Source organism: Bos indicus x Bos taurus, chromosome 11 (genome assembly GCF_003369695.1).
Source record: "Bos indicus x Bos taurus breed Angus x Brahman F1 hybrid chromosome 11, Bos_hybrid_MaternalHap_v2.0, whole genome shotgun sequence".
Taxonomy (NCBI): domain Eukaryota; kingdom Metazoa; phylum Chordata; class Mammalia; order Artiodactyla; family Bovidae; genus Bos; species Bos indicus x Bos taurus.
Genome location: NC_040086.1, coordinates 109930 through 135677, shown reverse-complemented (window position 1 = coordinate 135677; position 25748 = coordinate 109930). Strand labels below are relative to the sequence as shown.

The 25748-nt window shown below is 38.1% G+C and overlaps 1 protein-coding gene across 2 annotated transcripts in view; it reads left to right on the top strand.

Annotated features, from left to right (window-relative positions):
• Nucleotides 1-25748, top strand: part of ZC3H6 (zinc finger CCCH-type containing 6) — a 76432-nt gene that overhangs the window by 14326 nt on the left and 36358 nt on the right. For both annotated transcript variants that reach the window (XM_027554508.1, XM_027554509.1), the window contains exons 2-3: nt 15339-15519; nt 22691-22813. In XM_027554508.1, the coding sequence (XP_027410309.1) occupies nt 15339-15519; nt 22691-22813 (304 nt within the window). The remainder of the gene's footprint in view (nt 1-15338; nt 15520-22690; nt 22814-25748) is intronic.

Here is a 25748-nt window from a genome sequence, read left to right as displayed (position 1 = left end):
GATTGGTTGGACCTCCTTGCAGTCCAAGGGACTCTCAAGAGTCTTCTCCAACACCACAGTTCAAAAGCATCAATTCTTTGGCCCTCAGCTTTCTTCACAGTCCAGCTCTCACATCCATACATGACCACTGGAAAAACCACAGCCTTGACTAGACAGACCTTTGTTGGCAAAGTAATGTCTCTGCTTTTGGATATGCTATCTAGGCTGGTCATAACTTTCCTTGCAAGGAGTAAGCATCTTTTAATTTCATGGCTGCAATCACCATCTGCAGTGATTTTGGAGCCCCCCAAAATAAAGCCTGACACTGTTTCCACTGTTTCCCCATCTATTTGCCATGAAGTGATGGCACCAGATGCCATGATCTTCGTTTTCTGAATGTTGAGCTTTAAGCCAACTTTTTCACTCTCCTCTTTCACTTTCATCAAGAGGCTCTTTAGTTCTTCTTTGCTTTCTGCCATAAGGGTGGTGTCATCTGCATATCTGAGGTTATTGATATTTCTCCTGGCAATCTTGATTCCAGCTAGTGCTTCTTCCAGCCCAGCGCTTCTCATGATGTACTCTGCATATAAGTTAAATAAGCAGGGTGACAGTATACAGCCTTGACGTACTCTTTTTCCTATTTGGAACCAGTCCATTGCTCCATGTCCAGTTCTAGCTGTTGCTTCCTGACCTGCATATAGGTTTCTCAAGAGGCAGGTCGGGAGGTCTGGTATTCCCATCTCTTTCACAATTTCCACAGTTTATTGTGATCCACACAGTCAAAGGCTTTGGCATAGTCAATAAGGCAGAAATAGATGTTATTCTGGAACTTTTGCTTTTTCGATGGTCCAGCGGATGTTGGCAATTTGATCTCTGGTTCCTCTGCCTTTTCTAAAACCAGCTTGAACATCTGGAAGTTCACAGTTCACATACTGCTGAAGTCTGGCTTGGAGAATTTTGAGCATTACTTTACTAGCGTGTGAGATGAGTGCAGTTGTGCCGTAGTTTGAGCATTCTTTGGCATTGCCTTTCTTTGGGATTGGAATGAAAACTGACCTTTTCCAGTCCTGTGGCCACTGCTGAATTTTCCAAATTTGCTGGCATATTGAGGGCAGCACTTTCACAACATCATCTTTCAGGATTTGAAATAGCTCAACTGGAATTCCATCACCTCCACTAGCTAACTTTATTTCACTTAATCCGTAACTCTGGTGGTAAATTGATTAACCCCTTTTTGTAGATGATGTTCAAGTCACTCAGTGGTGTCTAATTCTTTGTGACCCCATGGATTGCAGCATGCTAGGCTTCCCTGTCCTTCACTATCTCTCGGAGTTTGCTCAAACTCAGGTCCTTTGAGTCAATGATGAGGAAATGAATATTAGGGGTTGAGATAATTTGTTCAAATTCATATACCTAGTGTATAACTGAGAAGCAGAACTTGAACCCACATCCTTCTGGCTCTAGAGCTTTTCTTCTACACTACTATGATTTTTTGTTTGTTTGTTTAAGTATTTGGTTGTAAAATGCCACAAATTTAAAGCATTAAATTGTCCTTTTAAGAAGTCTGTTGTTGGTTATTTTTCTTGTTTAACACTCCTAATTTAATTTCCAGGTTCAGGTGATCTCACTTTGCCAGAGTCCTGGGTTCTCGTTAAATAAGAAAGGTTTTTGTTTGTTTGATTTTGGTTTGGGTCAAAGCCAACTACCTTAAGTATTTCATGTTCATTTCTGGATGTTTGTGTTGGGCCCCTTCTTGTTTTAATTGAATGTGGAACCTTGGTAATAACATAGCAATTTTCATTTTTTCCAGCATTCCTCTCTTTTCTTCCCCTCTTCTGACTTTGATGTAGAGAATTTCACTTAGTAGGCTGTTACCTGAACTGCACCACTTTTAACAACTTGCTGAGGACCCTGAAATGAAATAGGGAGACCATTTTCCAGTGCTCATGATTTGATCAAGTCTTTTTACCTCTTTTTAAAAATCTTTTCAATAAATTTGCTTTTTTACTCTTACCTTTAGAGCACTTGAAAACATAGTATTCAATAAAAAGAAAACCCTATAGCATTTCATAACTCCAAGCTCTGTTCTGTTACTCCAACTGGTATAACATGGTGGCTCTGTTTCCTGACAAATGTTAAAATAATGCCTGTGGAATTGAAGTAACTCATGTTTACTGGTTTTTTAGTTAATTTTTATTGGAATATAACACATTTACTTTTACATGTCAGAAATGCAACTTCTGGACCTCAGTAGTTTCTCTGTATCATATCTTAAAACACCACCTAAATCATGAAGTTTCTTTTTCCTAAAATTTAGTATGAAAAATTTCAAACTTACAAATATGTTGAAAGAATTTTACAGTAAACACCTTCATATGCTATGTACCATTTGTAGCTATTAGAGCAACAAAGTTAAGAAAGATATTAACTGGGGTATTATCTGGGAATCAGATGGCTTAGACTGGATTCTAGCTGTGTCATCTGTTGGGCTGGCCAAAAAGCTCCTTCAGTTTTTAAGTAAAATAAAAGACACATTTTTCATTTTCACCAAGAACTTTATTGTACAACGTATTCACCGTTTTGTTCCACTGTGCCGTGCAGTGCTTAGTCACTCAGTCATGTCCAACTCTTTGCAACCTGGTGGACCATAGCCCACGGCTCTTCTGTCCATGGGATTTTCCAGGTAAGAATACTGACGTGGGTTGTCACTTGCACCTCCAGAGAATCTTCCCAACCCAGGGATCAAACCAACGCCTCTTGCATCTTGTGGGTTGGCAGGCATATTCTTTACACTGTGCCACTTGGGAGTCCTTGTCATTTTCCAGGCGACTTCATAATTGCATCTTCCCAAAAGTTTTTAATTTTTTGAGCAAAGAACTGTTCCAGGTGCCTTTTATAGTCAGGGTATTGAAATTTTTTCCATTAAGAGAATTTTGTAAAGACAAATGGAAATTCGAAGGTGCAAAGTCTGGTAAATGTGGCTGATGAATCAGAACTTCCCAGCCAAGCTGTAACAGTTTTTGCCTGGTCATCAAAGAAACATGGTCTTGCGGTATCCTGATGGAAGATTATGCATTTTCTGTTGACTAGTTCTGGATACTTCATGCCGAATGCTGCTTTCAGTTGGTCAAATTGGAAGCAGTACTTTTTGGAATGAATCATTTGTTTTCCGGAAGGAGCTCATAATAGAGGGCTCCCAATCCTACCATATATACACTATCATCGTCTTTGAATGAAGGCTGGCCTTTGATGTGGTTGGTAGTAGTTTATTTTGCTTGCCCCATGATCTCTTGTGTTCCATATTGTTGTACAGTATCCACTTGTCATTGCCCATCACAATTTGTTTTAAAAATGGAATGTTTTCATTATGTTTAAGTAGAGAATCACAAATAGAAATACAGTCAAAAAGGTGTTGTTTGTTTAACTTATGTGAAACTCAGATATCAAAGTGATTAGCATAACTTAGCTGATACAAATGATTTTCGATACTTGATTTGGATATTTTCAGTATGTAAATTTATCTTCTGCGTGGTATAACGTTGGTTGTTCTCGATTAATATCTTGATTTGATCACCATCAACTTCAACTGGTCTACTTGACCATGAAACATTGTCCAGCAAGAAATCTCTAGCACGAAACTTAGTAAACCACTTTTGGATGTGTTCACTCAGTCACAGCACCTTCTCCATCCACTGCACAAATCTTTTTTTGTGTGTTTCACTTGCATTTTTACTTTTCTTAGAATAATAAAGCATAGTATGCCAAAAATGCTGCTTTTTTTCTTCCGTATTGAAATGGCTACACAAAAATTCACCGGTGTTGATTTTTTTTTTTTTTTAGTGCATGCTGATATGTCACCTGTCACAATGCAGTCTAGGGGAATTGTTTCTAATGAAGTTAATGACAACTCAGCATTACTAGAGCCATCATACCGAAAAAACCGAGCAAACCTTTTGGTCAACTTAATACTAACAGAGTTAGTTAAGCTCTTTGTCTCCCTTCTTCACTAGTTATATGGGGATAATAATAGTTATATTTGGACCTTGAACAAACCTGGTTTGAACTGTGTGGGTACATTTTTACTTTTTTTTTTTTCAATAATAAAGACTACGTACTATGCAAACTTAGGTTGGTTGAATCTGCAGTTATGAACCTTGAGGTTTCAAAGAACCTCTGATATAGAGGGCCAACTGTAAATTATGTGCAGAGGGGTCACATCACACATTGTTAAGGGTCCACTTTATTTCATAGAGTTAACATGAAGGTGAAGTGAACTGATCCAGCATGCCTGGCAGCCTTGTAAGTGCTCAGTAATCGTTAAATATCATATTATATATGATGATATAAATTTTTTATTTTTTCCTACAAATTTGGATTAAGATATTACTTTACTTCAGAATTAATACTAGTTTGTTATGAACACAGCTGGAATTGAAGATAGGCAAATAGTGAAATAATTAGATGATAGAAAGTATAGATTAAAAATTGCTGAGAGATATTTTTATCTGTTAAAGTCATGTATCCATAATACTCTGATAGCCCCAAGCTTTTTAAAGGTTCTGGTTCAAAGCAATATTTTGGCCTTTATGGGGAAACAGAGTTAACTTATTACAGCTAAAATGGAATCATTTACATTTTCTGTTTGTTCATATCTAAATTTGAATGATTGCAGGACTAAAACAAACTGGTACTGTAGTAATGCTTCTTTAAAAGGTAGCCTTTTAAAGAAGGCTTTATTTGTATTTTCTATTGTTTTTGTTCTCTATTTTGATTTCTGTCCTCACATTTATTATTTTCACTCTTCTTATTATTTTCAGTTTTCCCCTTTTTTAGTTCTTTAGTTGAATGTAGAGTCCATTTGTTTTTGATCTTTATTATTTCCTGAAAACGTATTTAAATAAAAGCATAAGTCTCCCTCTGCTGCTGCTGTTGTCATTGGCTTCTCCGAAGTCTCCCTCTAAGGACTCTTTTTCTTTGCTCAGGTTTTTTAATTTAATGACTTGGTGGTATGCTCTGTAAAATGGTAGTATGCACAGTATAAATTTATACTGGGAAGTTCACTGGTATGTTACATTGTTTGAATTTAGATGTTTCTTTATTATGTTACTGATATATTAATTACTGCATCAGATAATTATGTCTTCTTTGAATACTTTAAGGCTTAACTGATCGGGATTATGTGCTGCTGTGATAGAGAAGATTAGCATATTATTTATTCATATCCTTTACTATATTTAAGGGAAATCTTGATCCTGTTCAAAGGAATGGGCTCAGCAATAATGAGATGACATTTTAAAGGTATAATTCATGGGAATGTTTGTAGTATTCACAGAGGGTTGCCTGAAGGATAATCTATTCATTTCTCTATATGAGTAGTTTTCAGCATTTTTGTTTGTTTGTTTGTTTTGTTTTGTTTTTGTTTTTTGCCTCAAGACTGTTGGAGAAAAAACATTTCCATTAGTAATAGTGTGTATACTCGAGTGTAGTGCTCTAGTGTCAGAATTCCCATATATGTTCCATTCTTCTTTTGGACTCATGCTGGATTGTCACAGTGGCATCCTGCTTTTCCTGCACCTGTTTTGTCTCTCCTCTAGATCTGTTTTTCACTCTCAATTAAATGTATATTTCAGAATAGAAATCTAGTTGTGAAGTTGCTCAGTTGTGTCCGACTCTTTGCGACCCCATGGACTGTAGGCTTCTCTGTCCATGGGATTTTCTCAGCAAGTGTACTGGAGTGGATTGCCATTTCCTTCTCCAGAAATCTAGTTACATAGCCTCCTTTCCTAGAAATACTTCCAAATGTGTTTTCATTTCTCTAGGATACCCTCCAAACATGGTAAAAGTAGTGCATGACCTAGTGCTACCCCATCACTCCAGTGTGATGAGCCAGCTTCTGCCCTTTTCTCTGTGACCCAGGGACACTGGCCTTGTCTCCCTTCCTATCTCAGTTCTACAAGGAAATGTTGTTTATCCTGTTTTCTTTGTCTGCCAGAGACCCTCCCCTACCCCTTACCTCCTAGGCTGACTCTTCCTCTCAATTCATTCATGGCTCCCTCAGGGAAAGCCTTCCAGACTTCCCTGACAGATGATTTCCTCCTATTGTGTCTACTGGTAGCACTTTTATCTCCTTCATGTTAATATATGGCTATTATATTTATTTGTATGATTCTTTGATTGATGTTTGGCTCCCCCATCACTAGATTGAAAACTTCATGAGAGAAGAAAAGCGTATCTTTTTTGTTTACCATTGTATCCCCAATTAGCAGTGAATAAATATGTTGAATGAATGAATGGCGCTTTTTTTTTTTTTTTTTTTGCTAGGAGGACAAAAGATTCTTATATAGTTTTTGAGAATTGTTGCTCTAGCTAGATGTTGTGGTTCTCATCCCTGGCTTAAATCAAAACATCAGATGGTTGTGGTTGAACACTTGGACACTATTACTTTATTTCCTCATATAATTGCTTTTTCTCAGTTGAAGTTTGGCAGTATGACCTTGGTTCAAATTGGGGTATACTGTAAATGATAAAAGGTTGTATTGGTTGTATGGACACTATTGAGGATACTGTCCATTACATCAAGTACTGCCTATTGTATCCAATGTTATTGTCTTTATAAGGGCTCAGAGGAGAATTTCTCTTTTTTCCCCCAAGTGTTTAAAATTCTTTTTTTATTTTTTAAAATTTATATTTTAATTAGAACTTTATTAAAAAAGAAAAATTAATCTGTTAATCTGCTTGCTGGGTAGGAAACAATTTCAGTGTGTCTCCATGCTGAAAGTGGAAGGGATAAAGAGGGATATAAAATGTTTATTACATGTTGGGAGGAATTCTGGGTATTAAGTTCTAATTGGTTAATTTGGGAAATGGAAGTTCTTTTGATTTTTTTTCTGCTTATGTCACAAAAGCACGGGCATTACTTTATGAAGCTGTCTTAGGAGGGTTATGAAAGTATCTGTTAGGCTCAGGGGCATACAGTTTAGCTCTTCTGTATATACATGCTGGGAGCTTGGCAAAGTTTTAACAAAACTCTCCCCTTGCTCCTACTCAGGTAAACCGCACGTCACATGTTCACTGCTGTGTAGCTTGTGGTCTCTGTGGGAACTCTGCCTTGGTTTACCTGAATTCCTTTGTCTTCTGCCATAAAAATTGATTTTTGTATCATCTGATGAAATAACAGCGGTGCAGTGGCACATCTGTCTTTGGAGACAAGGCACTGAAGGAAAAGTAAGAGTAGCCATGACTGTTAGAAGGAGAAACTGAAAGGCACTTTAGAATGATGACCAGAGACGCCTTTCCTGGCCAGCGGGTCAGATGATAAAACTCCCTTCTGAGTTCACTTTTGACAGCCAAGTTGTCTTTGAGTTTGAGTATAGATTGATCAGCTTCCACTACGGAATTATTCCATGAGAAGCAGGAAGTGCTAGCTATATATTATATATTTTTCTTGGCTTGCCAGGAAGAAATCCAGGGCTATGCAGTTATCTACAACCACTTGGATCAGTGACTTTAGTTTGTTGTTCTTTTAGGACTTTACGATATTATCTTCTCAGTCAATGTAAATAACACACTTTTTATTAATTTTTCTAATTATATGACCCCCTTAGTTGAAGACAGAGCCCTAATGATTCCGACTATAAGGGAGTAACTTTTTTTTTCCCTGTAGGGTGGTTAGTACCCCTTCAGATCAATGTCCATTCGTCCCAGAGAAGAATGGTCTCCTGAAGGAGATGGGAAGAAAATATCTAATGATTTCATTGCTATATATATATATATATATTACCTATATATGCAAGTTAGGTTACTTCTTCCTTTCTCTTTTTTTGGCCCCTCTGGCATGCAAGATCTTGGTTCCCCAACCAGGAATCTATCCAGTGCTCCCTGCAGGAAGTGCAGTCGAACCACTGGACCACCAGGGAAGTCCTGCAAGTGAGGTTTTGATGAAGTAAATATGATAAAGAGTGTTGTTGATACAGGAAATAAAGATTAGAAGGACCACATATAGTTTTAAAAACAAAAGAACAGTTACTTATAACAAAAGTAGGGAAGGAATTCTGTTATCTCTGGAGTACAGATAACATATATAGAACTAAACAAAATTTGCAAAGGTTGTCATATGACTATGAATGATATTAGGCTAATTAAATATGTAATTTTGCCCATATTTTTGTATAAAGTCCCATTCCTGAAAGAATTTGTATTTTGTTAGAGACAGACTAAGTGCTAAGACTGACTTGGAGAAAAAAACAAGCCAAGTGAAAATTGTCATGGCTGTAGATAGTCTTTTAAAGGAATAAGCTAGTTTCTGTAAGCCAAATACATTCTAGAGGGTGTAAGAATGTATTGGGTGAAGGATAAGCATAGAAGTGATCTGAAGGCTTGTAGATATACAGATTTTACCACTGGTAATTTGTAAGGAGAAACCTTTTTCTGGAACACATAAGATAAACCATCTAGTTTTTTAAGTGTTTAAAACATTTTTTAAATGTTCAAGGTCCAGTTTGGGACCTTAACCGTTTCTAAACAAACAAACAAACAAAAAATCACAAAAACTCAGGTCAGGGAGCTCTTCCATGACACCAGTATAGCCAACCAGTATTTTCTTTAAGGGAAAATACCTAGTTTTGGAGGTTAAGGTAGGGATTTAGGTTAAAGCTTAATCATTAGAGGATCATACGTAAGCCATACAGGTTGAAGGAAACAGAGTAGGCACAGGCAAATGCCAAACTCAAGCAAGCTTTTTGTGACACCTGCTACAGCTTCAGCAAGTAAGATTCAGACAGCTTATTTCATACGCAGATGACACATGCCCAATCAGCATGGGGTCAGCTCCTCACCTCCCTTGTCTGACAGGTAACACTGAGACCAAAGAGGACAGAGAGGCGTGGGCAAGGTGGGTGACAGGGCACTGTGTCACTGAGGAGCAGTTTCTGTAGTGCAACTTTGCAGTTTCTTAGTTTACAGCTATATGGTAAGAGGTGGGCAAAGTGGAAAATCTAAGGCCTCACTGAAACCAGGGAAGGTGGATGAGAAATTGCCTTACAGCAGCCTCCCTCCACATAAGGAGGCAGGTGAGAAATAGCCTTGCAGCAGCACTTTCCTTTTCATAATTGGGAGGATCACAGGGCGTCTGCTCAGGCTTACATCAGCCTGTGATTAAGCCTTGCCTGTGTGGCCTGTGTGGAGACATGTATGGTGGTCAGGGGGGTGCTGGCGCAGAGCAGTTTCCCAGCATTATCATCTATGCTGAGGGAGGAAGTGACAGAATGAATTAGAACAAAGCAGGAAAAGTGCTACAGGCAATAGTTTTCAAGTATCTAGAATTTGTGTTCTCTGGGTTTTAGGATAAGCAGTCTACTTCTGTCAAGTTGTCTACTCTGAAAAATGTCTTTTTTTTTGTTGTGAACAGCTTATCCCAAAGAGCTGTGTTCATGAGTTGCTGCTGCTGCTAAGTCGCTTCAGTCGTGTCCGACTCTGTGCGACCCCAGAGACGGCAGCCCACCAGGCTCCCCCGTCCCTGGGATTCTCCAGGCAAGAACACTGGATTGGGTTGCCATTTCCTTCTCCAATGCATGAAAATGAAAAGTGAAAGTGAAGTCGCTCAGTCGTGCCCGACTCTTAGCAACCTCATGGACTGCAGCCTACCAGGTCCTCTGTCCATGGGATTTTCCAGGCAAGAGTACTGGAGTGGGGTGCCATTGCCTTCTCCGTGTCCATGAGTAATATCTTTGTAATATCATCCCTCCAGAGTACTTGTATACTCTTTTATTGAGGTTTTGTGTTTCTTCCAGAAGACTCAGCAGGATCCTTTGTGTCTGTCTGCTTAGTCGCAGGAGCCTTTCAGTTCAGTTCAGTTCAGTTCAGTTGCTCAGGTGTGTCAGACTCTTCCCAACCCCATCGACTGCAGCACACCAGGCCTCCCTGTCCATCACCGGCTCCCGGAGATTACTCAAACTCATGTCCATTGAGTCGGTGATGCCATCCAACCATCTCATCCTCTGTCATCCCCTTCTCCTCCTGCCTTCAATCTTTCCAAGCATCAGGGTCTTTTCAAATGAGTCACTTGTTCACATGCCAAAATATTGGAGTTTCAGCTTCAACATCAGTCCTTCCAATGAATCTTCAGGATTGATTTCCTTTAGGATGGACTGATCTCCTTGCTATCCAAGGGACTTTCAAAAGTCTTCTCTGACACCAGAGTTCAAAAGCATCAATTCTCCGGTGCTCAGCTTTCTTTATAGTCCAACTCTCACATCCATACATGACTACTGGAAAAACTACAGCTTTGACTAAATGGATCTTTGTTGGCAAAGTAATGCCTTTGCTTTTTAATATGCTGTCTAGGTTGGTCATAACTTTTCTTCTAAGGAGCAAGCATCTTTTAATTTAATGGCTGCAGTCACCATCTGCAGTGATTTTGGAGCCCCCCCAAATAAAGTCTGTCACTGTTTGCACTGTTTCCCCATCTATTTGCCATGAAGTGATGGGACCAGATGCCATGATCTTAGTTTTCTGAACGTTGAGTTTTAAGCCAACTTTTTCACTCTCCTCCTTCACTTTCATCAAGAGGCTCTTTAATTCTTTTTCACTTTCTGCAATAAGGGTGGTGTCATCTGCATATGTGAGGTTACTGATAATTTCTCCCAGCAATCTTGATTCCAGCTTGTGCTTCATCCAGTCCAGCATTTCTCATGATGTACTCTGCATATAAGTTAAATAAGCAGAGTGACAATATATAGCCTTGACATACTCCTTTCCCAATTTGGAACCAGTCTGTTCCATGTCCAGTTCTAACTGTTGCTTCCTGATCTGCATACAGGTTTCTCAGGAGGCGGGTCAGGTGGTCTGGTATTCCCATCTCTTTAAGAATTTTCCACAGTTTGTTGTGATCCACACAGCCAAAGGCTTTGGCGTAGTCAATAAAGCAGAAGTAGATGTTTTTCTGGAACTCTAGCTTTTTTGATAATCCAACGGATGTTGGCAATTTGATCTCTGGTTCCTTTGCGTTTTCTAAATCCAGCTTGAACATCTGGAAGTTCATGGTTCATGTACTGTTGAAGCCTGGCTTGGACAGAAATTTTGAGCATTTCTTTGCTAGCATATAAGATGAGTGTAATTGTGTGGTAGTCTGAACATTTTTGGCATTGCCCTTCTTTGGGATTGGAATGAAAACTGACCTTTCCAGTCCTGTGGCCACTGCTGAGTTTTCCAAATTTGCTGGCATATTGAGGGCAGCACTTTCAGAGCATCATCTTTTAGAATTTGAAATAGCTCAACTGGGATTCCATCACCTCCACTAGCTTTGTTCATAGTGATGCTTCCTAAGGCCCACTTAACTTCGCACTCCAGGATGTCTGGTCTAGGTGAGTGATCACACTATCATGGTTATCTGGGTCATGAAGATCTTTTTTGTATAGTTCTGTGTATTCTTGCCATCTCTTCATCGTATCTTATGCTTTGTTAGGTCCATACCGTTTCTCACTTTTATTATGCTCATCTTTGCATGAAATGTTCCCTTGGTATCTCTAATTTTCTTGAAGAGATCTCTAGTCTTTCCCATTCTATTATTTTCCTCTATTTCTTTGCATTGATCACTGAGGAAGGCCTTACCACTCCTTGCTATTCTTTGGAACTCTGCATTCAGATGGGTATATCTCTTCTTTTCTCCTTTGCCTTTAGCTTCTCTTCTTTTCTCAGGTATTTGTGAGACCTCCTCAGACAACCATTTTGCCTTTTTGCATTTCTTTTTCTTGGGAATGGTCTTGATCACTGCCTCCTGTACAATGTCACTAACCTCTGTCCATAGTTCTTCAGGCACTCTATCAGATCTAATTCCTTGAAGCTAGTGTTCACTTCCACTGTATAATCATAAGGGATTTGATTTAGGTCATACCTGAATGGTCTAGTGGTTTTCCCTACTTTCTTCCCTGCTTTCTTTAATATTTTCAGTATCTCTAGTCAGAATTCTAAATATGAATGAGTGGTTTTAAGATATAAAAGGTCTTAACACATTTAGGAGCTTAAGCTGGTCGAGACTGGTGGTAAAAGAAAGGATGCACACCTCTAGGTTTTATTATTTGCATTTAGAATTTTACATACAGACAGTAAAATACACACTTCTTAATTGAATTTTTCAGACTTGATGAATTTTTACATGTGTGTATGTAGTAATCACCATTCCCATCTATAGAGAATATTTTAATGTACTATACAGGCTCCTTAGTAGTCTTTTTTTGTTAGTTATAAACCTCCAAGAGGTAATTACTATTCTAACTTACGTCACCATCGATTAGTTTCTTGAAGTGCATATAAATGGAATCACACAGTAGTCTCTTATGTCTAGCTTCTTTTGCTTATGTCTGCAGATTCATCATATTGTGTTTAGTGGTACAATATTTAATTTTTTCTTTGCTTTATGGATTCCATTATATAAATAAAGCACTGTTTATCCATTCACTTGTTGATGGATATTTGGGTTTAAAATTTTCTACCATTATGACTAAAAGTGTTAAAAACTTTCTTATGCTTGTCCTTCGGTGAATATATGCACTCATTTGTCTTAGGCTGTAAGATACTATAGTATTATAAAAGCTCAAAACTTTTTAAATTAAAATAGCCAGTATGCTGAACCTGTCTCACATAAAATTTTCACATCAACCTAAATTAGACATATACCTCTGATTTTATGATAGAAACTGGGGAAGAATAACACGGACTTCACAATCATCTTAGGGTGATATTGTGTGCCTATTCTAAACTGCAAGGGTTATGGATATTTTCCATTCAGTCATTCAGTAAACAGCAAGGCACTGTGCCAGAGCCTAGAGATACAGCTATGAAAGACACAGTCACATACTCTGCTTCACCAAACAATAAGCGAGTCATTCATATATAATATATAGAGAGTGCAGATATAAACAACTGAGAATTGTTAGGCGAGTACTTAAGATGGAGGACTTCCTGGTGTCTCAGCGGTAAAGAATCTGCATGCAAGCAGGAGCCACAGAGAGGTGAGTTCGATTCCTAGGTTAGGAAGATCCCCTGGAGAAGGAAACCGCAATCTCCAGTATTCTTGCCTGGAGAATTCCATTGACAGAGGAGCCTGGCAGGCTACAGTCCCTGGGGTTGCCAAGAGTCAGACATGACTGAGCAAGTAACACACACACACCTTCTATGTACATCAGTTGATTAATTTGCATTTTAAAATGTTGTTATTGAACATTTGGGTTTCTATAAGTATAAAAATGTCATAATATAAAAATTTGTAGGTTTTTGCTTTTGCTGTGAATATTTTTTACAGATTTAAGTTGAGGTATTTATTCTGCTTTTGTGGTTCATGTTTTATTACTTATCTACTATTAAAATTTGTTTTCTTATTAAAGTTTACTCTTATGATGAGAACTAATATACATAGCTGTCTGTGGGCCAATAAATTAAAAATTCCTTCCAGTAGTTAGAATGTTTGCTTCCTAAAATATTTTAGTTTCTCCCTTCTGTCCTTCCTTCTTTTCTTTTTTATGGTAGCTTAGTAGATGGTATTTGGTTGATGCAAATGTAATTGCAGTTTTGGACTGTGAATTTTAAATCATTATAAGTAGACTCCACACATCTTTATTAAAAAGGGAACCATTACAATCAACACTTTTTTGCCAATGAGAAATGAGTTTGTTTATTCCTTTACTATAGAAATCCACGCTTAAGCATTCAATGAACTCTTAGAAAACATTTTATGCATCCTGCTGTTTGTGGGTGTTTTCCCTGCAAAAAGTTGTCTAAGTGCTTGAAAAAGTGGTAGTCAGTTGGTGAGAGGTGAGGTGAATATGGCAGATGAGGCAGAACTTCATAGCCCAATTCATTTAACTTCAGAAGTGCTGGTTGTGGGACATGCAGTCAGGTTGGGCGTTGTCACTGAGAAGAACTGGGCCCATTCTGTTGACCAAGGCTGTCTGCAGGTGTTGTGGTTTTCAGTGCATCTCATTGATTCGCTGAGCATACTTCTCAGATATAATGGTTTCGTCCTGATTCATAGTGGACCACCAAACAGTGACCATCACATTTTTTTGGATGTAAGTTTGCCTTTGGGAAATGCTTTGGAGTTTCTTCTCAGTCCAGCCATGAAACTAGTTGCTGACTGTAGTATAAAATACACTTAAATGGTTTGTTGTTGCATACAATAAGAGAAGATGATACTTCATCTTCAAAACGATAATTTTTTTTGGGGGGGGTCACCCACTTATCAAGCCTTTTCACTTTTCCAACTTACTTCAAATGCCAAATGACCATACAATGGTCTATGTTGAGTTCTTCGGCAGCTTCTTGATTAGTTGTAAGAGAATCAGCTTCGATGATTGCTCTTGGTTGTTCATTGTCAACTTCCAGTGGCCATGCTGTTCATCTTTGAGAGTCTCGTCTTTGCAAAACTTCTTGAACCACCACTTCATGTACATTCATTAGCAGTTCATGGTCCAAATGCATTGTTGATGTTGCGAGTTGTCTCCGCTGCTTTATGACCCATTTTAAACTAAAATAAGAAAATCACTCAAATTTGCTTTTTGTCTAACATCATTTCCATAGTCTGAAATAAATATAAAATAAGCAGCAATAAGTCATTAGCAAAGAAACATAAAGTGAGAAATGCACATTAAAATTATGTATAACATAGCCACATTTACTTAAGAATGTATTCCAGTATCAAATGGCAAATTTCAACAATGCAAAACCACAATTGCTTTTGCAGCAACCTAACAATTATTGCAGTGTTACTTTTGGACAGTATTGCATTATACATTCATTCATTTGTTTGGTGAGAGTCAATGCTTTTAAGGTAAATCAAAGTTTGGCAAACTATAGCTGCTTAAATTGCTGCTTACATTCTTGAAGGGTGTTTTTAAAAAAGGAGGATTTGCAATGGAAACTATATGTGGCCTGCAAATGTAAAATATTTACTATCTAACCCTTTATAGCCCACTCCAGTACTCTTGCCTGGAAAATCCCATGGACGGAAGAGCCTGGTGGGCTGCAGTCCATGGGGTCGCGAAGAGTCAGACACGACTGAGCGACTTCACTTTCACTTTTCACTTTCATGCATTGGAGAAGGAAATGGCAACCCACTCCTGTGTTCTTGCCTGGAGAATCCCAGGGATGGAGGAGCCTGGTGGGCTGCCGTCTATGGGGTCGCACAGAGTCGGACACGACTGAAGCGACTTAGCAATAGCAACCCTTTATAGAAAATTGGCCAATCCCTAATCTTACTGAGTATAAATTAAAATCTTGACTCCTTTTTCTTTTCTTTTGGAAATGTTTCTATAATATTCCCTTTAGAGTTGACATTTGAAAATTGACACTTTCATTGCCTTTTACAGAGAAGATGGTGAATTAGAAGATGGTGAAATAGATGATGCAGGATTTGAAGAAACACAGGAACAGGAAGCAAAAGAGGATGAAAAGCAGAAAAATCAGAAAGCCTACCGAAAATCAAGGAAAAAACACAAGAAAGAAAAAGAGAAGAAAAAGTCCAAAAGGAGAAAACGTGAGAAGCATAAGGTTAGTTAGAATCTATTTTTTGTTTCTTTGGTAAATTTTTATGAAATGTAAAACACTACACTGAAAATTAGTGAGTATAAATCATTGCCTATTTTCTTATATATGGATTAGATCTTTTGATTTATGTGCTTAATAGATTTTCTTAATATAAAGATTATGTGAAATATCTTAAAGATTTAAAAATAGTCAAAGTAAATTTTTAATACAAATTAGAATAAACCTTTTAGATTGATAGAAAATTGTGTGCAAGAATACTGAAAGCTTAAGGAAAGAAAATTTCATTCTCCACAGATGTAGATTGTCAGCACTGGCCTTGTTTGCCCATTCATTTATTTATTCATTCATAAGTATTACTACATGCTTGCTGTGGACATCTCTGTGCTGTATGCTGGGGGTTACAGTCATGAATGAAACAGTCTCTGCTCTTACAGAGGTTACACTGAAACGAGAAGGAGAGAGGCATGAAACAGCTGAAAGCCAAATGCTATCAAGAGAATAGTTGAGTGCTGGGTACAGAATGATGTGGATTAGGGTTGAGCAGAGAGAACTTACATTGACAGAGAACTAATGTTGGCAGTAGTAGTGGGGTAGTTTTTTTAAACTCCCCGAATTTCCCCCATAAAAACAGCAGTTAGGATGGCAAAACCAAAAATGCATTGGCAACATCTACCGAAAAATGAAGTAACAAGTTACCTCCACAAACCTCAAAAGTACAAAAGGATAAAGCTAAACCACAGACTCAAGACTAGAGTAGGATCAGCAGCTGTGTGAAATGAAGCAGAGAAAAGGTAAAGAAATTTCCAGAAAACAGATTACCAACAGGTATTCATCTCAAATGAAAGAGTCCCCAGTGAATGTGGAGAGCCTGTTGGCCAAACTGAGACACCTCACTGGAAACCGAGAGGGGCCTGTACTAGTTTCCAATTCCTGTGTGCGTATAAGGTGACCGGGTAAAACTGGATGGGGCTGGGATGGTCTGGGTCTCATGAACTCATAATGCTGATCAAGTAGATTTCTTCTAGAACAGAGTCCCACCCTGAAGAGACAGCTGCTGGGAGTAGAATCTAGATTGAGAGGATAAGAATAATAGGGCTAAGGAAGGAAAAATGGGTTAGCGAGCAGGGCTGGCTTATCTCAGAACATACACAGCCATATTTTTTCGTGCTTCATGTTAACAACATGAGAGTGAAGCTGGGGCAGTTTTCCTGGTCCATTCTTACTTTGATACGTGAGCAGCAAGATTGGGCCATGATCACATTCCACACAAGTTACTGTTATTAAAAAGAAGGAGGAAAATGGAGAGAATGACATTCTTCCAGAAAAGAAAGAGTGCCCACAAAGCACGAAAAACTTAACCTAATATTTCAAAATGATTTTTAAAAATTACGAAAGTAATACAAACTATGATCAGACAGCATCAGTAGAATTTGCAGGGGGATCCTTTGATCATTTAGGCAAAAAGACCAAGTCACTGATTAAGAAAGGGAAATCAGATTTATAAAAAAAAATTTTTGATGTCACCATTTTGTGCCAGAAGATCATGGAATAACATATTTGAATAAAATGTGAGCCAAGCATTTTATATCCAGGTACATACCAAATTTCAAATATAATGTCCTCAGAAAAACTGTATATAAAAGAAATCAGGAAACAATGTCATAAGCCTTCTCATAAACTCTACTAGAGAACAAGTTCAGATATCCAAAATGACTGAGTGATAAAGCAAGAGTGATCTATATACACTGCATATTTGTCTATAAAACTAAAAGTAAATACTGAACATAAGCAGGGCAGAATATTATGTATCGAAACATTATGGCTATAGAAGGTGTCAGGAAAAGCAGAAGAATATATCGTAAGCAAGATAACTTTATTGGTAGCTTTATAGTTTTTAACTGAGAATTTTAAAATATACCTCAAATTATTATCCTGAGAATGAAAGAGAGGAAAGAAAAGAAGAGGTTACTACCTAATGTCAACATTAGTTCTTCTAGTAAACAAATAATATGCAAAGAAGGGACAGGGACTCAGGTTATTGGAAAAAAGCAGTCTGAAAGAAGTAATTGAAACAAAAATACCAATACCTAATACCAAATACCTTCCTAATACCAAAAGATACACTCCCCAACAATGCAAAATCTAATTCTAAGCTATGTAAAAGAGAAAGATTTAAAAAATGGGTAAAGAAATACCAGGCAAACGCAAAGAAAGAGAAGGCAGAAGTCACAGTGTTGATATGTGAAAAAGTCAAGGAACTTCCCTGGCGGTCCACTGGTTAAGACTCCATGCTTCCAATACAGGGAACATGGGTTCGATCCCTGGTCTGAAAACTAAGATCCTGCCTGCTGTAGGGGTGTGGCAGAAGAAGAGTCAAATTTAGGTCAAAAAGGTATTGAACAGAGTGCCGTGTTGAGGTGGGTAGGGGAGGGGATTCAAGAGGGAGGAGACATATGTATACTTACGACTGATTCACATTGTATGGCAGAAGAGAACAGAATATTGTAAAGCACTTATTCTCCAACTAAAAACAATTTTTTTAAAAAAGGCATTGCAAGAAGCAAAGGAGGGTATTTTATAATGTTAAGGATTATAATTCATGAAGCTATGTTGCTAATATTTTATATTCCCTTAAATATCAATTTTAATAAAGTAGGAACTGTAGGAACTGTGAGAAGAAATAGGAATAGTAATATAAAGGAGATACACTAGTAACCTCTCTTATCCCAAAGACATCAATCAAATGGATGAAGAGTTGATAAGGATATTACAGAAATACTATAAACATATAGTAAGCTCTGAATCCTGAGAATATATCTTCCTCTCAAGTGTACTTGGAATATTCACAAAAACAGACCATGTCATAGGCAACAAACTCCAGTTAATTCAGTAGAGTATAAATAATATAAAGAGCAATCTCAAACCACAGTGCAATAAAATAAGACATTAATAACAAAGTCAGAAACCAGAAATGCCTTTGAACACAGATTAAAACTGCAGAATTTCAGGAATATAATGATAAAACTTTGACATATGGAGGATAACTAAAAAATTATCAGAAGAAAAATTATTATGGTATTAAAATCTAGAAAACAGAAAAGAGAGAAACAAAAAGGAAGAACTTAAAATTACAAGCAGAATTTAACAAATTAAAATGTAAAGTCAGTTTTATAAAAGAATCAGCAAGATATATAAATTATTGACCAAACTAGTCAAGAAAAAGGGGAAGCAAAAACAAAGTTAGATATTTTGAGGCTGCTGCTGCTGCTGCTGCGAAGTCACTTCAGTCGTGTCCAACTCTGTGCGACCCCATAGACGGCAGCCCACCAGGCTTCCCCGTCCCTGGGATTCTCCAGGCAAGAACGCTGGAGTGGGTTGCCATTTCCTTCTCCAATGCATGAAAATGAAAAGTGAAAGTGAAGTCGCTCAGTCGTGTCCCGACTCTTCGCGACCCCATGGACCGCAGCCTACCAGGCCTCCTCCATGGAAAATCCTCCATGGGATTTTCCAGGCAAGAGTACTGGAGTGGGGTGCCATTGCCTAAGAACTTTTGAAACCATCATGCCCTGGTTCATTTTTAACAGTTCTTCCTTTAAGTTATCTATCTTCGCTCATAGAGAGGTACTTTCAACATTTTGCTTGAAAATCTTGAAAAACTTGAAAAAGTTCATTAGGCTTATTTCCTACTTTCCGTTTTACTGAATGTAACAGTGTTGCCAGGTTTCTGCACTATAGAACGGAGATCTTCCTTTGCCACTCCTTTATTTACTTTTGACTGTGCTGGGTCTGTCGGAGAAGGCAATGGCACCCCACTCCAGTACTCTTGCCTGGAAAATCCCATGGATGGAGGAGCCTGGTGGGCTGCAGTCCATGGGGTAGCTAAGAGTTGGACAAGACTGACGACTTCACTTTCACTTTTCACTTTCATGTGTTGGAGAAGGAAATGGCAACCCACTCCAGTGTTCTTGCCTGGAGAATCCCAGGGACAGGGGAGCCTGGTGGGCTACCGTCCATGGGGTCGCACAGAGTCGGACACGACTGAAGCAACTTAGCAGCAGCAGTGCTGGGTCTGTGGCTGCATGGGCTTTCTGTAGTTCCAGCAAGTGGCGGCTGGGGCTGCAGTAAACGGGCTTCTCATTGCTGTGCCTTCTCTTGCAGAGCCCAGGCTCCAGAGTGCGTGGTCTCAGTAGGCGTGGCCCCCGAGCTCTAGAGCACAGGCTTAGTACTTGTAACACTCCGGTTTAGTTGCCCTATAGCATACGGAATCTTCCCAGACCGGGGATCAAACCACTGTGCCACCAGGGAAACCCCTCCACTTTTAATAAGATATCTCTCTTTCCTTTAAGTTACCCCAAATTTCAAAATTTTAGTTATGATCATTAAGGGTGATCTAGGCTTTCACTAGTGCTCCTTTAAGGTCATTCCAGTATCTATTCCTTGCCTGATTCCAAAACCAGTCCTGCCTTTTAGATGTTTGTACTGGCAGCACCACATTTCCAGAATCTGTATTAGCTAACTATTGCACAGATTGCTACTCCAAACTTAGAAGCTTAAAACAATGAAAGTTTGCCTCTCTGTTTCTGTGGGTCAGAAACGTGGGTATGGCTTAACTTTGTGATTCTGGCTCAGCACTTCTTGTGAGGTTGCAGTCATTTCCTCGTCCAAGTTCAGTCACGAGGCTCTTGGCAGCCTCAGCTCCTCAGCATGTGAGCCTCTTTACATGTCACAGCAGCGTCCTCATGGTTTGGCTCACTTCCTCCAAAGCAAGTGAGCCAACAGTGAGAGCAAGCGAGAGCACCCACGATGACAGCTACAGTCTTCTTCTTAACCTAAGCACTTTGGACAAAATCTATTTACTAGAAACAAGCTTCTAAATTTAGGCCTCACTCAAGGGGAGAAGAATTAATCTTTACCTCTTGAGGACAGGAGTAATAATTTGTGGACTTTACCTTCAACCCCCAAAGGAGGAATATATGGGGTGACCCTAACATATTAAAGCACATTAATGCTCTGTCATTAAAGCAGTGTGATACTGGTACATGGAAAAATAGACAGTGAAACAGAAAACTATTTTCCTCATTTGTGGTAGATTTTTGAAGGACAGGTAGGAATTAGTTGGTTGACTGAAGAGACACAAAGAATACAAAAGCAAAACGGTGTGAAAAGGCTGCCATGTTCAGGGAAGTCACTGAAGTCTCTAAAGTCTTTCTGGCACTGAATATTTGAAGGGTTCACTAAGTGGCTGTCCTGTTAATTAGCTTTCTACTATCCGTCTTTTGCCCTCTTTACTCACCAGGATGTGGTATCATGCTGTTAAAGAGTCCCACAGAAAACATAATCGTTTAGACTTGAACTTTAGTACTTAGCAACCAAGTGGATTGAAAGAAATAATCCACCAGTGTATTATAAGTAAAAAACAAAATTAAAGGAACACTTTCAAACACTAAACAGATACTAAACGATACCCCCAAAAAAAGAAACACAAAAATTCTGAAATAAAAAGTATACTATCCTTTTCACTTAAAAATGTAATAATTTTAATTACTCTCTTCTATTTCTAGCTATTTTTAATGTAGTCCAGTTGCTAATTTCAGGTTAATAATTACTCTTATTTATTACTATATATGAACCACATAGTGTATTTTTTTTTTTATAATAGCCTACCTAATGGCTTCTTAAATCTGTATTCTAGACTCATTTTGCGGGGGGATAGCCTGAAGAATGAGAAGGCAATGGCAAGCCACTCCAGTAGTCTTGCCTAGAAAATCCCATGGATGGAGGAGCCTGGTAGGCTGCAGTCCATGGGGTCGCTAGAGTCGGACACGACTGAGCAACTTCACTTTCACTCTTCACTTTCATGCATTGGAGAAGGAAATGGCAACCCACTCCAGTGTTCTTGCCTGGAGAATCCCAGGGACGGCAGAGCCTGGTGGGCTGCTGTCTATGGGGTCGCACAGAGTCGGACACGACTGAATCGACTTAGCAGCAGCAGCCTGAAGAATCTTCTTTCAGCAGAATCTTCTCTTCTCTGATGGCTCTTCCTGAAGCAAGGCCCTTGTTTGAACTTCTTCTTAGGCGAGTCTTCTAAGTGTTTTTCAAATGAGAAGTGTTGTCTTGAGCCAGAGCTGACTTCTGCTAGTAACACAGCAAATTTGGCCTTTAAATCAATAATATTTATTTCAAATCCTAACCAAAAAGATTAGATACTTAAGCTTAAAGTGTTTCATAGCATAATTATAAAAAGATCTTCATATCACCTATGATATCAACAGAAACAGAGCAGCACCACAAAACTAAACCCTGGAACGTTTAAGAACAATGTAGAGGAAAACAGTTAGTCATCTTAAGTGAGCATGTAAGAACGGAATAGAGGAAAACAGATCCTTCCATCAAAAGTATCAAGAGCTCAATTTAGTTTGGCACATTTTTACTGAGTTTGTTCTAGACCTTCATGCTGGAAATGCAAGGACGATAAAATATAGAGCCAGTGTCTTTGTTGATAAGAACTTTAAAAAAATTTTTTAAAGAGGATGCTCAACCTGGGAAGGTAATTATTTTGACTAGATGGAGGAGATTTGGTGATCTGAATGAATGAAATTGCATTCATACTTGAAAAAACTTATTCATGATATTTGTCAATCACTATCAATTACTTGTGGTTTGCATTTCATCTTTGTTCAATTTTGTGGATTGGATTTATTTTATATCTCTAATTTGGAATGTTTTGGTATCTTTTAGATTTAGAGTACTTATACAATAGATTAAGAACTCTAAAGCCGTTTTAGGTAAAAAAAATAATAATTCATACTCAATTCATGTTCTAGGACCTTTTTGGTGATGAGGAACCAATTTTATTTCCTTTAAGATTAACTTAAATTTAAGATACCTTTAGAGCATATTTTCTGTTTGAAGTCCTTGGGCCAAAGGGATGATGGAGAAAATGCTGCCATAAAATCTCTGAGAAAAGAGGAATATGTACTTTCCTTCAGAAAATTGTAAAGAAGCTGGGGTGGAGGTGGTCTTTGGAGCAAGAATTTTTCAGTTAGTACTTCAGAACCTACTAGGATAATATAATCTATTGGTTGGCCCCTCTGGTTGAAATAAGCTTATTCAGTTACTAGTTAAATTTTCTTCCTTTTGTAAATGTAACAGTTTTGGTTTTTCCTTCTTTTAGCATAATTCTCCATCCAGTGATGATAGTTCAGACTATAGCCTTGATTCAGAGGTCGAACATACAGAAACTTCCCACAGAAAAAGATCTGGTTTCTACAGAGATTATGACATTCCATTTTCTCAGGTATTTCTTTATTTTTATTGTAAAATATATGTATATAATATGTATATAAAATATACATAGCATAGAATTTACAGTTTTAACTATTTTTCTTTCTCTAAAAATTGAAGTAGAATTGACCTACAACACTATGTTAGTTCCAGGTACACAATGTATTATAATAATAGCATTCATTATTTCTGTACATTACAAAATGATACCATCACAAGTCTGGTTACCAGACTTTCACTTATTTCACTTAACATGATGCCCTCTAGGATTTCATTCTTTTTTATGGTCAAGTAATATTCCATTGTATATGTGCTACATACCTTTATCCATTCATCTCTGCTGTCACCTACAGAGATATTACATTATGTTTTCCCTGTGCTGTACATTTCATCCCTGTGACTCACGTGTTTTACAACTGGAAGGCTCTACCTCTTAATCTCCCTGGCCTATTTCTTTTATCCGCATTCCCCTCTGGCAACCACCTGTTTGTTCGAAGCTGTTTCTCTTCTGTTGTTTGCTCATTTGTTTGGTTTTTAGATTCCACATATAAGAGAAATAACACGGCATTTATCTTTCTCTGTCTGGGTCATTTCACTTAGCGTGATGCCCTGTAGGTCCATCCACATTGTTGCACGTGGCAAGGTTTCATTCTTCCTTATGGTCGAGTAATATTCCATTGTATATGTGCCACATATCTTTATCCGGTCATCCATTAATGAGCACTTAGGTCGTTTTTGTATCTTGGCCACTGTAAATAATGCAGCAGTGAACACAGGGGTGCATATATCTTTTCAAATTAATGTTTTTATTTTCTCTGGGAAAATATCCAGAAGTGGAACACTGGATCATATGATAGTTCTATTTTTTTAATATTTTGAGAAACCTTCGTACTGTTTTCTGTGGTGGCTGCACCAATTTACATTCCCACCAACAGTGTACAAGTGTTCCCTTTCCTCTGCATTTTCACCAATACATGTTATTTCTTAGCTTTTTGATGATGGCCATTCTGCCAGGTGTGAGGTGATATATCCTTGTGGTTTTGATTTGCATTTCCCTGATGATTAGTGATAGTGATATTGAGCATCTTTTCATGTGTCTGTTGACCACTCATATATCTTCTTTGGAAAAACTCACTATTTTCACCATTTTAAAATAACAGTTGCTCAGTGACATTAAGTGTATTTACCGTGTTTTGCAACGATCACTTCTATCCGTTTCCAGAACATTTTTGTCATCCTAAAGAGAAGCAGTATCTGCCAAACAGTAATGCCTCATTTCTCCCCTCCCCCCTCCTGGTATCCACTATTCTTTCCATCTCTGTGAATTTGTCTGCTCTGGGCACGTCACACACTGTCCTTTTGTGTCTGACTTTTTTTACTTAACATAATTTTTTCATCTTTGTTGAAAAAAATTTTTCCATCTATGTTGTATAGTATGTATCAGAATTTCCTTATGTTTTGAAGCTCGATAATATTCCATTATAGGTATATACCACATTTTGTTTATTTATTCCTTTATTGATAGTTATTTGGATTGCTTCCACCTTTTGCCTATTGTCTATGAATACGGGTGTATAGACATCTCTTTGAGACTCTGCTGTCAATTCTTTGGGGGTGTAGACCTAGGAGTGAAATTGCTTGATTATATGTTATTTCTGCATTTAACTTTCTGAGGAACTACCAACTGTTTCCCACAAAGGCTGCACCATTTTACATTTCTGCCAACAATGCTTGAGACTTTTCTAATTGTTCCACATCCTTGTCAAACTTGTTATTTTCTGTTTTTTGTTTGTTTTGTTTCGGATAAGAGCTTTCTTGTGCATATGTGTGCAGTCGCTAAGTTGTGTTTGACTTTTTGCAACCCCATGAACTATAGCCCACCAGGCTCCTCTGTCCATGGGATTTTTCTGGCAGGAATACTGGAGCAGGTTGCCATTTCCTCCTCCAGGGGACCTTCTCGACCCAGAGACTGAATCCTCATCTCCTGGATTTCAGGTGGATTCTTTACCACTGAGCCGCCTGGAAAGCCCAAGAGCCTTCTTAATGGGTGTGAAATGATATCTTTTGAATTGCTGCCTTTTAAAGAGAAGAATTAAGCTTTCAATTTCATTCTTTGCTTTCTGATATTAAAAAAAATATTCTATAAAACATGCTACAAATTTCAAATCTTTGAACATAAAGAATACATCATGTATTTGTTTGCTAGGGCTTCCATAACAACATACCACAGACTAGTGGCTTAAACAGCAGAAATTTACTTTTCTCACAGTCCAGAGGCTAGATCTGAGTTCAAGATTGAGGGGCTGGCAGGATTGGTTTTCTCTGAGGGCCACAAAGAAAGGATCTGTTTGGCTTTTCTTCTTGGCTTGTAGACTTGTAGACCTACTCACTGCTTTGTCCTTGTATGGTCATCCCTCTGTGCACGTGGACCCTTGGTTCCTCTGTGTGTTCAAATTTCCTCTTAGACAGAGAGCAGTCAAATTGGATCAGGACTCACCCTAATATCTTCATTGTGACTTAATCACCACTTTAAAGTCCCTTTCTCCAAACACTCACATGTTGAGGTATTGAGGGTTAGGGCTTCAATATACAAATTTTGTGCCATCTACCTTTTCAAGTGCAAATGTTATTTGATGTGTTTTAAACAGAAAAAAAAAGTAAAACATGATATACTTTATATCTTCCTTAAGTATATTGCATTGTATGAGCAAAACTTCAATATAAATAATTACTTTGTGCTGGAAAAATCCTGGCGCTCTCAGGAGTACTGAGGAGTATTCACGTCAGTGTGCATAAACCTCAAAATCCACAGACTTACTGGGGATTTCTAAGGTTTCCACTTTTTCCAGACTCTGGACTTCTCCTTTTGTTCCCAAAGGTTAAAAGGATAGTCAAAAGTATTGTTGAACCTGTCAGATGATTTTTCATGATGGGCCAATGCTTTCAGA